Source organism: Danio rerio, chromosome 2 (assembly GCF_052040795.2).
Source record: "Danio rerio strain M-AB ecotype USA chromosome 2, GRCz13ab, whole genome shotgun sequence".
Taxonomy (NCBI): Eukaryota; Metazoa; Chordata; class Actinopteri; order Cypriniformes; family Danionidae; genus Danio; species Danio rerio.
The window spans coordinates 39,147,463-39,162,368 of NC_141022.1; the positions used below are offsets into that span (position 1 = coordinate 39,147,463).

General features: G+C 34.7%; 1 protein-coding gene and 1 long non-coding RNA gene across 19 annotated transcripts in view; one reads left to right on the top strand and one right to left on the bottom strand.

Annotated features, from left to right (window-relative positions):
• rasal2 (RAS protein activator like 2) overlaps positions 1-14,906 on the top strand; it is a 115,337-nt gene that overhangs the window by 60,107 nt on the left and 40,324 nt on the right. For 5 of the 18 annotated variants that reach the window (XM_087241081.1, XM_087241076.1, XM_087241072.1 and 2 more), the window contains exon 1: positions 10,056-10,215. The exons of the other annotated variants lie outside the window; for them this stretch is intronic. Coding sequence is in view for 4 of the 5 variants with exons in the window: in XM_087241076.1 (XP_087097202.1) it covers positions 10,203-10,215 (13 nt within the window). In the remaining variant the exon portion in view is untranslated. Of the gene's footprint in view, positions 1-10,055; positions 10,216-14,906 lie in introns of those variants that run through there. 18 annotated transcript variants of the gene reach the window in all.
• On the bottom strand, positions 5,263-7,381 carry LOC147846416 (uncharacterized). The gene is made up of 2 exons (XR_015478728.1): positions 6,357-7,381; positions 5,263-6,298 (listed from the first exon to the last, which is right to left on the bottom strand). It is a non-coding gene; the product is annotated as an uncharacterized LOC147846416 (long non-coding RNA).

Below are 14,906 nucleotides of genomic sequence, written 5' to 3' on the forward strand. Positions count from 1 at the left end.
AAATTTGATAAAGAAATTATATACAGTTTTTTTAAATATTTGGTTTTGGTCAAATGTAGGATGGAAAATAAATTAATGCTGCTAATAATTGTTATTTAATATCACTGTAAAATATTTTGGCAAATAAAAAATATTTTAGGTTTTCAATCAGTGTTATATTAAAATTTACTGTAGCATTAAAAACACAATACTAACAAAATACTATAGTTTCAGAAGAGTTCATAATAATTGATGAAAGAATTCTTATTATCAAACATTTGTTATTATTACGAGTTGTCGTCTTTTTTTTCTTGCTTTTTACTTGATACTTAATTGTATTAGACTAAAAGATATAAAGATACTAGAATAAAGCAAATATTACAATATTCTCCAACCCACACCTGATAAATCAGTCATCAGATGTCAAATCAAGATGATTATTGAACTAAGCATTTATTTAGCCCAATAATTACATTGGTTTTATTCCAGTTGTTCAGTTGTCATGTTATTCGCATACATTTTGTAAGCTATAAACATCCTTTTGTAATCCATTTAAAATATTTTTAACCTTTATGCGATAACACTTAGAAATGTCATTGGTGAAAAGGTGTGGAAATGCTGATTCAAACACCATCTGACAGTTTTCTGACACAGGCATTATGATGTGGCTCTTATGTTTCAAAGATGAAGCTTTTACTGGGGATCAGATGGCACTCTTTCAGCCTGTAGCTTTAAGATGTTGTTAAGCAGGCTCGCTCTCACTGCAGCTTATAGGCACGGATTTGCGCGCTAGCAGGCAGTGCATGAGGTGAATCATGAATGAAATCACGTCAGTAGGTGCATCTGTAACACCAGGGCCATTACTCTGAATACACTGCTGTGAGCACGGGGGGATCAGGACAACAAAGCGGCGGATTTAAAAGAGAACACTGCAGGCTGGGCTTAGAAAAACATTTCGGGGGCGAAAATATGCATGCTTAAATCGGCAGAATATTCCGCAAAACAAAGATCATTTGTATCAAATCAAATGCATAATTCTTTGCATGATACACATGGGGTCATTGTTGTGGTATTGACCACATGTTGTTTAAAACCTGTATGACTTCTCTGTTCTAACGCAAAATAAGATGTTTTGATGAATAGCAATGAATACAGTGTGCAAGTCGGTGGGTTCCAAAACAACACTGGTTCCATTGATGTTCATTGCATGGACCAAAAAAAAAATGATGAGAGAAATCTCAAAGCTAATGTTGTTGCAAAGAGTTTGACTTTTTGTTGTGTGAAACCAATGCAGTCTCAATCCCAATCTAATTTGTAACTTTTTCATTTAGTGGCTATAGTTTGTATGTATTTTGTGCAAACTTATTTGTACATTTCAGTATGATTTGCTCATTCCCCAATGGACCCTTTTTACAAGACTGTTCTGACTTTTAAAAGACGTTTGTACGTTTATATGCATTTATGAATGTATTTTATATCATCGTTGCGTCAAATTACAAAAAACGAATGACAGCTTATGCGTGGTATTTCCAATGTCTCTTTCAGACTAGCAGTGACTTTGTAGCTGCCTGTTGCTCTGGGTGGTGACCTGCATCAAACAGGTCTGTGTAGGTATATACAGCACGAATACAACCGGCCACTGAGCGAACTGCGAAAGGATCACATGAGCTCTACTGGTGCTCCTATTGGCTGATGCTTAAGAAAGTAGCTCTTCATTTGCATAAGATTTAAGGATTCTCAGTTTTTGTAGCTCATCACTCCCACCTTGTTGTCAATGGTCGCTGTCGCTCACGTAGACAGAGGTTGCCGGAAGTCGCTTGATCTCCGTTGAAATGGTCGCTTGTCGCTTTCCTGCTGCGAGTCGCTTGTAGTGTGAATGAGGCATAATGGAGCGTCTGTGGGGCTGAGAGTAAAAATATTATTCTCTCCTCTGGCTGCCGTTATCAGTCTTAAAATATATATTTTTTCTTTTTCTGAATGTCTCCATAACACCATCCTGGAGTTTTTCTTATATTATTTTAGCAAATTGGGTTGTAAAAAAATATTTGTTGTACTTAGGGCTGGGCGACTTTTCCGATTTTTTTCGATTAATTCGAATTTACGTTTTAAGACGATTTAATTTTGAATCAAATCGAGAAATCGCGATTTTTAAAAAATATATATATTTAATACATTACAATGGCACTAATGCGCTTTGGTTCACTCTATGAAGCAGGAAGCACACCAGAAGCGCCTCTCGGCGCCGCGCCGCATAGCACCACGCAGCGCCATGGATTTTAGAATTCTAAACAGGTTTCTATACACACACCGGCACCGCCCAGCCACGATTCACGAAGCAGTTCTCATTTCAGCCGGCCCACAGAGCGCCATCTGATTAGTTTCATGTTAAATATCATGGGAATGTGCGCATTTGGTGTGTGATAGTTTAAACTGTCATGTCCGAAGGACGTAACATGTATGAAGGACGTAAAAGCCTGCCGTGTGAAAAACCGTGCCGATATTTTGGTTTGAACAAGAGTAGAAGTGAAGGACTGTAGCAGTGAAAATGAAAGTACCCGCCCCCATGACGTCATTTAGCGGACCTAGTTGAAAACCAGACAGATCAGGCAGCATAATACAGAGAGTGGAGCAAAACGCATCAAATGATCGGGATTTAAAAGGGGGAAAAAGAAAAATAGATTAAATATATTATTTTATATTAGACACAATCGAAATCGTGAATCGGTCAAACTTTATAAAAAACCTAGATTTTTTTTTTATTGCTAAATCGCCCAGCTCTAGTTGTACTCTCCCATTCACTGAGCTCTTATTTTTTATTTAACTAGGGTGAGTTCTGCTTCTGAGAAACTTGGGGACAAATTCAAAGTCATAAAAATTTGTACGAATTAGCTACTAACGTAAATTAGGTACATTTGCTTGTGAAATCAGGCTGGTGAAACTCAAAATGAGATATTTTAAAGAAAATTTTAGTTCATCAGAAGGATCCAAAAGAGCACTTAGTTATTTTACCTCTTTTTCATTGTGCAATACAGTAATGATCGGCATGGCTCTGCTTGCTTCATTTCAGCTTGGATTTCCACTGCAGTTTAGCACCGCTTACAGTGACTAGGAATTAGTTGTGCCACCTCAACAGCCGTGGAATCATTGTAAACACAACATAAACAAATGCTTGACACAAACCGCCTGGTCTGTTTCATGTTGATAGTGACTCTGTAAGTGATAATTCTTTCAGACTGTAATTGGTGATCAGCAGTGTGTATATATTACATTCTGGTACTTCTCGCTTGTAACCTCACTTGAGGTGGTACCAGGTGGTTTTCACTTCAAAACGCACAGGAAAAGCCCCCAAAAGTGAGCCATGCTCTATCATGCAATGAAAAATTGTTCACAGCTTAATGGGGCATATGCACACACACTTTTAATTTCAGTCAGCCAGCCCCATCCCATACAAAATCATTGCGTTTACGTTCTGTTTTCTTAAAAAAAAAACAGCGAGATAAAAAACAGCTGAGATACGATATATAGTGGGTATCAGACCAATCGAGAAGCACCACATTAAATAATATTTTTCCACGCCATGTCTTTAAAATATAGAAATTAATTTTATATCAGTATTTTCAAAGGAATTTCTGCGCTAGCCTTCAGCTAATGACAGTGCCTGCATTTAAACGCATGTTTAAATGAGTCTTTCATCTCATTTTACACTTGAACAACCAAATAAATGCTTAAGTCTATTTAACTGATTGTATTTTAATTACATTTCAACATCAATGCTGTAATAGGAACCTCATGAAATTGACCTTATGACCTTATTCTTCACGTATAAACAGATTCAGCCATTGAAATAGTTTTTGGCTCGAGACTTCCAGCTTCATTCACTTCCACTGATTTTTAGATGTTAAAAGTGACTCGCTATGCTGCTTGATGTTGCACACGGATATTTTCTTATCATATTATTCTAATTTTATGTAGAGTCATAAACACACTTGTTTGCAGAGCAAGTAGTTTTAGTGTTTTCTGCCATTTATTATTCCTAGTCATTTCTCCCATAGGCAGCTAAATCGGAAGGATTCGAAATCGGAGAATATTGGATCAGTAAATGATGAAAAAATGCTACTTTTTGGGTAAATGTTTCTTTAACATTAAGCTGACTCAGCCGGACGCTCCCTATCCAGAACTTTCATAGTACAAATTGTTTTGGAATTGGATTAAGGGGAATTTGCAGTGGCTGGCAACGACGCAGTGTGATTCACACCCCATTTCTCCCACTTTTATCATTTCCGTCTTGTTCTATTCTCCAAACACCCATATTGTTTTCTCATAACGATTGAGTTGCTTCAGTACACTTGGGTACATTTGACCTCTGTGGGCCGAGCGTGCTTGTTTGAGAAGGAGTATTGAGGAATGCAAGTCCAAACAAAAAAAAAGTCCCAGTTGTCAGTGTTTTCTCTCTGCCTCTCTGAACAGCGTTGCCTTACCTCACAGGCCTTAGGGGGGCAATAACTGAAGTTGCCCTCTGACTGGTCTCTCATTCAGTGCCACTACGTGCGGGGGTGCGGACACTGACCCAGTGGGCTCGTTGCTAAAGGCAGCGGTCAGAGAAATGCACAAATCTCTGTGACTAAGAGAGTCATTCATTCTCCAGACCCTCCTAAGCTGCACCGCCACCGATTCGGAGAGGGTTATTTATATGTTAATGTTCTCGTCTGTTTGACAATGAGACACTCGGCAGCCTGAGCGCTGAGGGGAAAGTCCTGGATTTCTATGGCCATTCAGAACGGGTTGAGTCTCTGGAGGTCGTTCAATTCACGACGACAAACATTTAGTGAGATGATATGTAGTTTGGGGTTTGGGTGGTTTTGATGTGTGAATGATACCTTTTTATTTTTTTGAATGAATGACATAAAGACATGTCACTTACAGAAGCTTCTGCTCTGTCTTTCTCACAGTTGTCAAGGCAATGGGATTCTCTTGCATAGCAAACAGAGATATTTATGTACTAGTAGCTACAGTATGTTTGGATTGTGATGTTGGCTTTTCTTCACATGCTTGTGTTGATTGATGTGACAAAGCGAAATTCAAGTTCAAAAAAGATTTTAGCTTTTAAGCAGTGTATTGGACTTGGTATTGGTCAGATGCACTATTATTTTATGATCTGTTCTAAAAGGGTCATGAACTGGCTTTTTTAATGTTTTACTCTGCTGTCTGAGGTCCACTTATGACATTTGTGTGGCTTTTACTCTCAAAAACATAAAAATCGATTAAAAAGCTTTTTCTATGCTGTTTTTATGTAACATATTTAATCCATGCAATAGTATATAAAACTGTGCTGCTTACCACATTTAATCAAGAAACATAAAAAGAAACCATTCACTCATCTTGACTCAATATCTTTAATGGCTTTAATAATAATTTGTGTATTTAAGGTTAATATCAATGTATTATTCTAAATAAATGTTGATCATTTTATTTATTTACTTATTTAATACTTGGTAAATAGATTTTTCTTCTATTTGCATATTTGATCTAAACAAAGATAAGAAGAAAATAAAGTAGCAATTATCAGGGCCAAGCAGCCCCGTAGCCACATCATAAACATGTACAGCAACAATTCACAAAGCAACTGGAAAATTGTATAACTTTTTTGCAACATGTTCTGAGCCAAATTTGGTGAAAATGGGGCTAACGATTTATGGAGAGTTCAAAACAACAGGTTTTCAAACTAAGAGCGGCAGAAGAAGATGTAAGAATAATAATAATAACCGTAATAGTTGCACCTCAGCGCTTGGAAAAATAAGAAAAATAACTACTGTGGTTAATAGAGTAATTATTATACACTGTAAAACCCAAAAAGTTAAGGTAACTCAAACAATTTGAGGAAACTGATGCAAAAAACCATTTAAGTTCAAAGACTAATCCTAAAGAGTACTGTGAACGTAATTCATTGGAGTAAACAAAGCAATTTGAGCATAGTAAAATCCAATAAATGAAGTAAACTTAAACCAACTGTGTATTGTAAAACCCAATACGTTAAGGCAACTCAAACCGTTTGAGTTAAACTAATCTAAATGAGTACTGTGAACTTATTTAAGTTAAATTAATCAGGTATTTAATGAACTCATTACCTTTAACACTGAGTTCAAAACTCTTTTCAAATGAGTAGAATTAACTCTGTCAATTTTGAGTTGACGGTTGGGTTTTACAGTGTAGAACTGGTGGAAAAGATGCATCAAGGATTAATTTCTTAATAAAATCATTAACTTTTGAATCATAGTTTAACTGAATCTAATCAAATCATGAGGTAAATGAAAATCCACAACTCAAAAGTTGATATTTAAAAGAAAGGTTAAACAGTTTTGTTTAAAACAACATTAAACCTCATTTAATGTTGTTGTATGCACTAGGGCTGCACAATGTATCGTTTCAACATCGATATCGCAGTGTGTTCATTCACAATAGTCACATCGCAGGATATGCAATGTTGAGTCTGTAGTATAATCTATATTTTCTTATTTATTTAGAGTATATAATGGTTTTAAAACCACTGAGGCATAAGAAATTCTATTGATTGTAAGTTATCACTGGAAAACAATAAAATACTGTTTATTTTAATTGTATTGAAATACAATTGTATTCAATTGTACTGATGCTTGTAGATGGTTTATTATATTTAATGCAGATTCACCTTGTCTACAAAATAATCTCAATCAGTCTAAAATGAATAATTCTTTGTAAAATAGAGATATTCAATTCATCTGGTGGAATTAATATCACAATATTTATCGCAGAATAAGAAATTATTGCAAAGATTTTTCCAATGTCAAGCAGCAATGTAGCTAGTATGCACAACAAAATAATTTTCTTTTCAAATGTCTACATATACCATATGTAGACACATCAGTTTAGAATTTAATGAGGGGTCAGTAAAAGATGACAGAATTTTCTTGGCTATATGAACTATCCCTTTCAAATTCAATATTGGAAATAATAACACCATGTTCTCTTTAACCTCTGTGTTAGATGTAATGAAGCATTTAACAGGCACTAAAATAGAATAATGGGTATCTCTTTTTGTAGATGAAATGCATCTTATTCTTTTGTTGCACTACAGAATATGCCCAATTGATTTTGCTATTTATACCATCGAGGAAGATGAGTCAGCTGTACAGACTAATATTTTTCCCCAAGTCTGTTTTTTCCACCCCTAGGGTTTCTGTGCAGCACATTTTGTTATTTTATAGAAACTCATAAAAAGGATGAAAATTGTTCAATGAGTAGTGTCATGAGGCATGCCGTCCTCACAATTTACATGTAGGGCTAGAGGAATCAAAAGAACTTCCTGGCATATTTAGGGCAAGAAAATAATATACCAGTCCTGAATATTAATACTTTACTCTTTGGGAAAAGAAATAACATTAAAGATTATGCATCAGATTTATCTGGATGGCCATTATAGGTGTATCTGCACTCACACTGATTTTCTCAGTACATTTTATAGGAATTAATTTGATTGGTGATGGAAACCCAGCAGCTGTTTTGTTGCATTAATGCATATTTTGTACATTGTAGACTAGAGACATTTTTGTTAAGTCTGTAATGGCAAAATTGGCTTTTTCTGCTTTTAGGGTTGCATAGATTTCAAAAGGTTGTACTCAACAGTAAACAAGGTTACATTTGTGTAATGTTTGCTACATCAGAATTCACGGTGTGCGTGGGGTCTTAAAGTCTTACAGTGTCTTAATTTTCAAAAACTAAATTTAAGGCCTTAAAAGACTAAAATCTACTGAAATATTGTCTTGTAGGTCTTAAATTTTTTTAACAGGTCTTAAAACAGGCCTCGTTCATGTAAAACCACTCAATCTGTCCAACAATCATTCAATCACCAACAATCCATCTTAAATTAAAGAAACTTAACTTTTTATTTTGAAAAAAATATTTTTAACTCTATTTACAGATGTGGTTTAAATAGTATCCTTACGTTTATTTAAAGGTGTTCCATGTAGGATACTGACCTGAGGATATTGACCTTATTATTAAATTATAATTATTATTGTTGCATTATTAAATTTAATATATTTTTGATAGGCCAAGTGAAAATCCTTTCCATTTACAATATTTTTAAAAATATAAAAAATTTTATAAAAAAAGTGTTTAGCCCTGTATAAGTCTAAAATTTCATTCATAATTGTGCTAAAAATGTCTTCATGTATTAGTTTGGACTTTATTCAGTAAATCTGTTTCCATTATTCGCATTAACTCTTTCATTGTAAAACAAAGTATTTCCAACACTCATTTATTTATAAAATTTCTTCAAAATGAGCATCAGCACAGTGTGATGGAAACCCAGCAACTGTTTTGTTTAAATCATGGCATTTTATGCATGTTTTGTACATTTTTGATAAGTGTGTATTGTGTAATAGTAAAACTGCTTAGATTTCAAAACATTTTAGCCTAAACTGGACTTTCCAGAATGTTTTATCTTTCTGAAAACCTAGAACCCTAGAAACCCACTGAAATTCAGATATGTCAATCTCAAATTAATAGTCCTGCATCTCATAGACATCCCTGTAAATTAGCTCCAAATACTTTATAGGCTTTGTGAGCAGTTGTTTTGACCCCTATTAAAGCTTGTCCAGTGAGCTAGAAAGCAATCTGTGCATCTCAGAGTAAATGTCTCGCATTTATTAATGTTCAATCATTTAGAAAATAGTTTGTGATTCAGTAATTTAGCAGCTTGGATGTGTGGGTGACAAATTAACTACTATGAATTCTTTAACATTGGAGTTCTGCATGTTTTTGCAATTTTCATATGCCTAATTATTAGAATTTAGGGGGGAAACCAACATCAGATAACTGAAGATTTGCGAAATTTGATCTGAAATGGTCAGCAACTGTGTCAGTGACCATATTGCTTGACTTTGGCATGCTGAGAGATTCAAATTGCAAATGTTTCCCTGCCAAACTTGTTACTGTGATGCAACAGACTGTGTAAGCTACTGTAATATGTAGCTTTAACAAAAAATTTAGGATAAATAGACATTATTTAATCTAATTAACTGGATAATTAACGTCAAAATGAGAGCATTTTAATGATTTTAATGAGAGCACCAAGTTTATTTATTTATTTTTATTCAGATTTAGTTCTGCTATGTTGATTCATTTACTTGCTTGGAATACAACTACAGTATGAAATGGCATTTAACACAATGCTATTGCTCTGAAAATTAAGAGTTTAGTTATACATCCAGCTGCTTCACTTCCCCCATTCATACCACTATATTGTTCTGCGCCACAGAGGGCTTCCTGTCCTTTCTCACGCATTTAACAGGTGTAATGTCTTACTTCAGAGTTTCACTTCAGTGAAACACAATACCACAGCCATTTATTTATATTTCTTTAATCAATGCTTCATTAACATTCATTACTTCATTATTAGATCTTTTAGACTGTCACCCTTAAGGAAGAATCACATTTATTTATATGTAAAATTATTATTTCTAGATGTAGATGTGATATGTATATGTAAAATGTTTATTTTTAAATTATAGATAAGGATATTCAAATGTTATGTTGTAAGGCGAGGAATGCTATAAAAAATAAATTTGTCAATTTAGAGATTTTAAGCTTTTATTTAAAAAAAATTGTATGTATATAATTTGCCTGATTATTTTATTTAAACATTTTTTTTTAAATATGGCATGAAAAAGAGATGCCCAAACCCCCTATGACCATAGACTGAATTGTTCAAAAATAAAATTGTTCCATATTCTGTTTTTGGGTCATAATGTATGCAAATTAACACATTTAATTAATGCATCATCTGTATATTAAAATAAAATCTTTTAAAGACTTGTTAATTTTTAAATTTATCTTAATGTAATCAATTCATTTAAATTATGGCGAGAATTATAATCATCTTTATTATTAACCCTATTCACCTGCCTTAAGACAGACCGTTTTTAGTTGTCTACGTATTAATGATCCATCCTCGTATGGGACAGGCATTGTGCTCTTTTCAGTAAATGAACAGGGTGAAAAGCGGAGTGGGTTTGACTGGATCGAGCTCTGGCTTTACTGCATTCCTCAGTGTATCGACTGACGGAAGGGGGTGTGAGAGACTTCACTCACCAAACACCGGCTCAGCTCATCTGCTATTTGGGATTGTTTCTTTTTATTTTCGCGGAGAGATGTGACTATAACTGATTTGGAGATCGATATTGGCCATGGATTTCATAGGTATGTTTTGTCTTCCGTATCACTTTATGTTGAGTGGTAGTGGAGCCACACGGCAGTCAGTTCAGTTGTGAGAGTTTGCATTGATAGTTTCGTTGCCGCCACATATTGGATCCTTTGTTTTACTTCTATGGCTATTTGTTTCCTCGATTACTTCGAGCTTACAATTTTAATTCGAATTCTCCTTCTTGTTGTTTTCTAAAACGACTTCACATGTAGCGCGTATTCAACAGTTGTCTGAACTGCTTCATGTTTTAACGACTCGGTTTACGTTTTGGGAACCGATACGTGTTTTTTATCATTTCATGGCGTGCACGCTTTATGAACATGTTCTTATGTTGTTTTTGTTAACCTGTTAAAAATGCAGTCTACTGTTTAAAATGAGTGTAGTTCAATTCCCAAATTGTGAGTCGGTTCTTTGTGGTGACTGGGAATGAGTCTGAATCCTGAGCGAGTGACTCTTTTGAGTCGGTTCACTGGTTGAATCATTCGGAATTTACTAGTCGTTTGTTAATTGTCTTGTTTTAACACTGTGCCTTCTTAGCGATTTGTTATGTTTAAAGTTTGTGAATTAGTAGTGTTTATGAAAATAAACGAATTGTGATATAACTTTAGAAGAACAAGCAACTCGGAAGCACTGTTGATATTCTTTGCGATATTTTATTCATTATTTTTTCAGGGAGCTGGTTTTAAAAGTGGACGTTTTCCTTTGTCCTCTTAGATTAAAGACTAATTTGGATTAACAATGGCTCGTTGTCATCGTGCCTTAAGCATTTAGTTCAAGTAAGCATCGATTCTTCCGCTTGCCTGCACCTCTATCCTTCATTAACGGCCATTGCGTCCGTTGCTGCTGTAATTTTTTATTTGCCCTTTTATTGTCATATATACTATTACTCGTATACTAATTGGCAGAGGGTCTCTTCCATAACACGAATCACAGTACTGAATCATGAATATTACAATAATTATTGCATTTTTGTTGATAGGTTAAAATTAAATTGTTTGGTGCTTTTTCTTGTTAGTAAAATTCCAAATGAGTTGATATAGTTTAAACTAAAGTTAAAAAACCAAAAGCAGAATATGAATTCATAAGACGTTACCATAAAAAGAACAGATACACATCAAGCGAACCAGCATCAAATGTATTAAAAGTCATAAGGCATTTCAAAGAATGCAGAAAAGGGACCTTCCATTTTTTATGCCAAAAAGAAAAGCCTTGAGTGCCATTGTCATGAGTTTTCGATTATAAATAGAATTCAAACTCCCTCAGGATTTTAGATTCCTAAACATATTGAAATTGGTCGATTTGTCATGGAAAATATATAAACTGCTTAGTCTTTTTTTTCTTCTTTCTTTTATTCCTGTCTCACTCCTGTCTGACAAGATTTTATGTTGTAACTGATGCCTGAAACTGGCTTTGTGACTCAGGATAGCTTGAAAAGCATCAAGACAGTCTAAACCTACATCAGGAAAGGAAGTGTTTAAGGATGCAATAACCCTTGTTTGAACCAGAGTACTCTTTAATTTCTGATATTTAACTTGAATTACCTGCCCATGGATTTCCGCTTTTTTGGATCAAACCTGTTAGAACTGTATATTCAGAGGTGTCAGACCAAAACAACAAGGCCTGTGAGTTACTAGGAACTTAACGTAGTACACCACACCTGTCTGCTGAATGTACAAATGAAGACGTTTTGTGAGTCTCCAGTTTCACAGCTTAGTGTTGTGACATCAGTGCATTCCAGACATTTAGAATCACACAAAAAACAGAGAGATGGAAAAGCAAATAGTGGCTGAGGTCCTGTCATCAGGAAAGGAAGAGAATAGATACACTATTGTGCTTCTGTTTGCACTTGTTTCATTAGATAACCGATTTTTAAGAGCAGCGGTATTTAAGAATTGCACCAACCTGAACAGAAATGGCAAGACAAGGCAAAGGAAAAAAAGACAAGTTGCTGGCTTAGTCAGCAAACACTTCTGGAAGTGTGTTGTAGCGCCATCAATCTGTTAATGTGGTTTAGCACCACAAATAGAACTTTGAAGTGTCGTTAAAAAAAAGCAATAAAAAGAAATATAACCCCTCATAAAATGCTCTTGGATATCTGACTGAAAAGAAAAAAAAAATCATTGGGATAGCAGGCAGATGGATAATAAGTGTTTGAGTAAATCCTGTCCGGTCAGTGTGCATTTAAAACCTCACTGTTTTTTATTATTGCAGTGGTTTTCGTGCAGGATTTTCCCATAGCTTATCATTTCTTAGCATTATGATGCAGAGGAAGTGCTGCAGTTACGTGTGGCGGAAGTGTGGAGCTTTACTCAGCTTTGCTGTTGCCCCTGCTGTTCCACTAAATATAAATAATTAATGTTCAGCCAGCACATTTCATATCAGGTATCTTCATCTTTTCTGTGATGGTGTGGTGAGCCCTGACAAACAGTCTTTTGGAGTATTTCATACTGTGTTCAGGCATGTAGTATTGATAAAGTTAAAGAAGGGTCCTGTAAGGTCTTGTTTTTGTGGTCATGTTGGGATAATGAGTAATGATCAAGGCTCATACTTGAGCAGAACTCTACAACAACAAGATGTTGTTTCAGACAGTTTTGGCCTAGTACTTTTTTTTTTTGGTTGTATCTTGATCCTCTTTTACATTCTTATTCTTATCCCCCCCCCCCCCTCCCCCCAATTATGTTTAACAGAACAAGAAAATTTTCACAATATGTCTGAATATTTTTCCTTCTGGAGAAAGCATTTATTTTATTTCAACTTGAATAAAAGTAGTTAAAAAATTTTAAGCACTATTTTAAGGTCAAAATAATTAGCCGCTTTAAGCTATATATTTTTTCGAAAGTCTACAAAACAAACCATCATTATAAAATAACTTGCCTAATTCCCCTAACCTGCCTAGTTAACCTTAATAACCTAGTTAAGCCTTTAAATGTCACTTTAAGCTGTATAGAAGTGTCTTGAAAAAATATCTAGTAAAATATTATTTACTGTCATCATGGCAAAGATAAAATAAATCAGTTATTAGAAATCAGTAATTAAAACTATTATGTGTAGAAATGTGTTGAAAAAATCTTCTCTACGTTAAACAAAGTTTGGGGAAAAAATAAACAGGAAGGCTAATAATTCAGAGGAGCTAATAATTCTGACTTCAACTGTATATGTAATTACATTCACTGGTCTCCACAGGTTTTATGATTTTTGATCTTTCATGGATGAAAAAACGTCCAAAAGTCTCAGACCGTAGGTGGCATTTACACTAGTGCATTTTTGTTTTAAACATAAGCATCTTCTAAAACAGAATTTTTGGAAAGATGTTTTAGTTTGGAAACTTTCCATTTTAGTGTAGTTAGATTAATGCTGCGTCCCAATTCACATACTTATACTACCCCGTAATAGTATGCACTTTTTTTGTATAGGTAAAGTATATACTACTTATATACTGTAACAGAACAGCTTTGGGATATACTGCCTCTTTAACAGATCGCTATCTTGCTTAGTTACATCCCCTGTCAATCATCTCGACACATCATCCTCATTTCTTTCATATTTAATTACCTACCTTATTGGAGAAACAGCATAATCTGCTATTTGCGAGTCATTCATGCAGAGAAATCTCCTCAGGTCTTTGGGTAATTATGCATTCAGAAGTTAATGCCAAAACTCCAAACAAAGAATGATATAAGTTCACATTGTTTTTGCAGGTTAAATATAGCACATAAAACTCTGTTTAAATATTTTTCCAGTTGGCTACATATTGATTAACAGTCATTCAAACAACCTTACAGAAGTCTCTACTTAACGATTGGTCTCGCGTGTCCACCATGTTTGTTGTTTTTTTTACACTTTCCACCTGCATTTGTAGTTCTAATGAGTTTTACATCCAACATGCAATGTATTGTGAGCAATATTAGAGGTTAAAATATGGACGCTTCTACACTTCGAATTTTTAACAAAAAATAGTAAACCATGCGGGTACCTTTGGCATACTCTTTTCCACATATTATGGTTTGGGACATACTAGTTCTGATTTTGAATACTATTTAGGATGGATAGTATGCAAATTGGGATGCAGCATAAGACACAAACTTTTGAAAATGTAGGTGCCAGCTATCCACCATCTCTGTGCCTAGACTTTTGCACTATTGCGTATCGTTTTCTTATTCGTCAAGCCCTGTACAACTAGTAGACTGCATGCCTGGATTCTAGCGAAATATGTGAATGCCTACTGAGCATGAATGGTCATGTATCATGATGTGTTTTTGGCTCTACAGAGTGTATGGAGATTGATTTTCTAAAACGTAGCAAAAAGCCACTATGAATGAGGAGTGTTTTCATTTTAAAACATTGATTTTAAAAAGAAAACACAAACACAACCTTAGAGTGAAGGATCATCCCAGCTATATCACTGTGGTTTTGCACATGCATGCACCAAACAACAACTCATAAATGCCGTTTCAAAGTGAATTGCCTCTCCTATAATTCATCATTGTATCAGTGGATTGAATAAGCCTAATGAGTAATGCAAATGCATTTATGCTTAAGGTTGCTGTTAGATTGGCTCCAGAAAAATAACTGAGGCGAAATCACTGTTTCATTTTTTTATCTTTAGCTCAATATTGATTCATTTACACCCTCTAAATGGCATTTTACCACAGATTGATTGCCCATCTCAGAAGGCAATAAAAGGCGA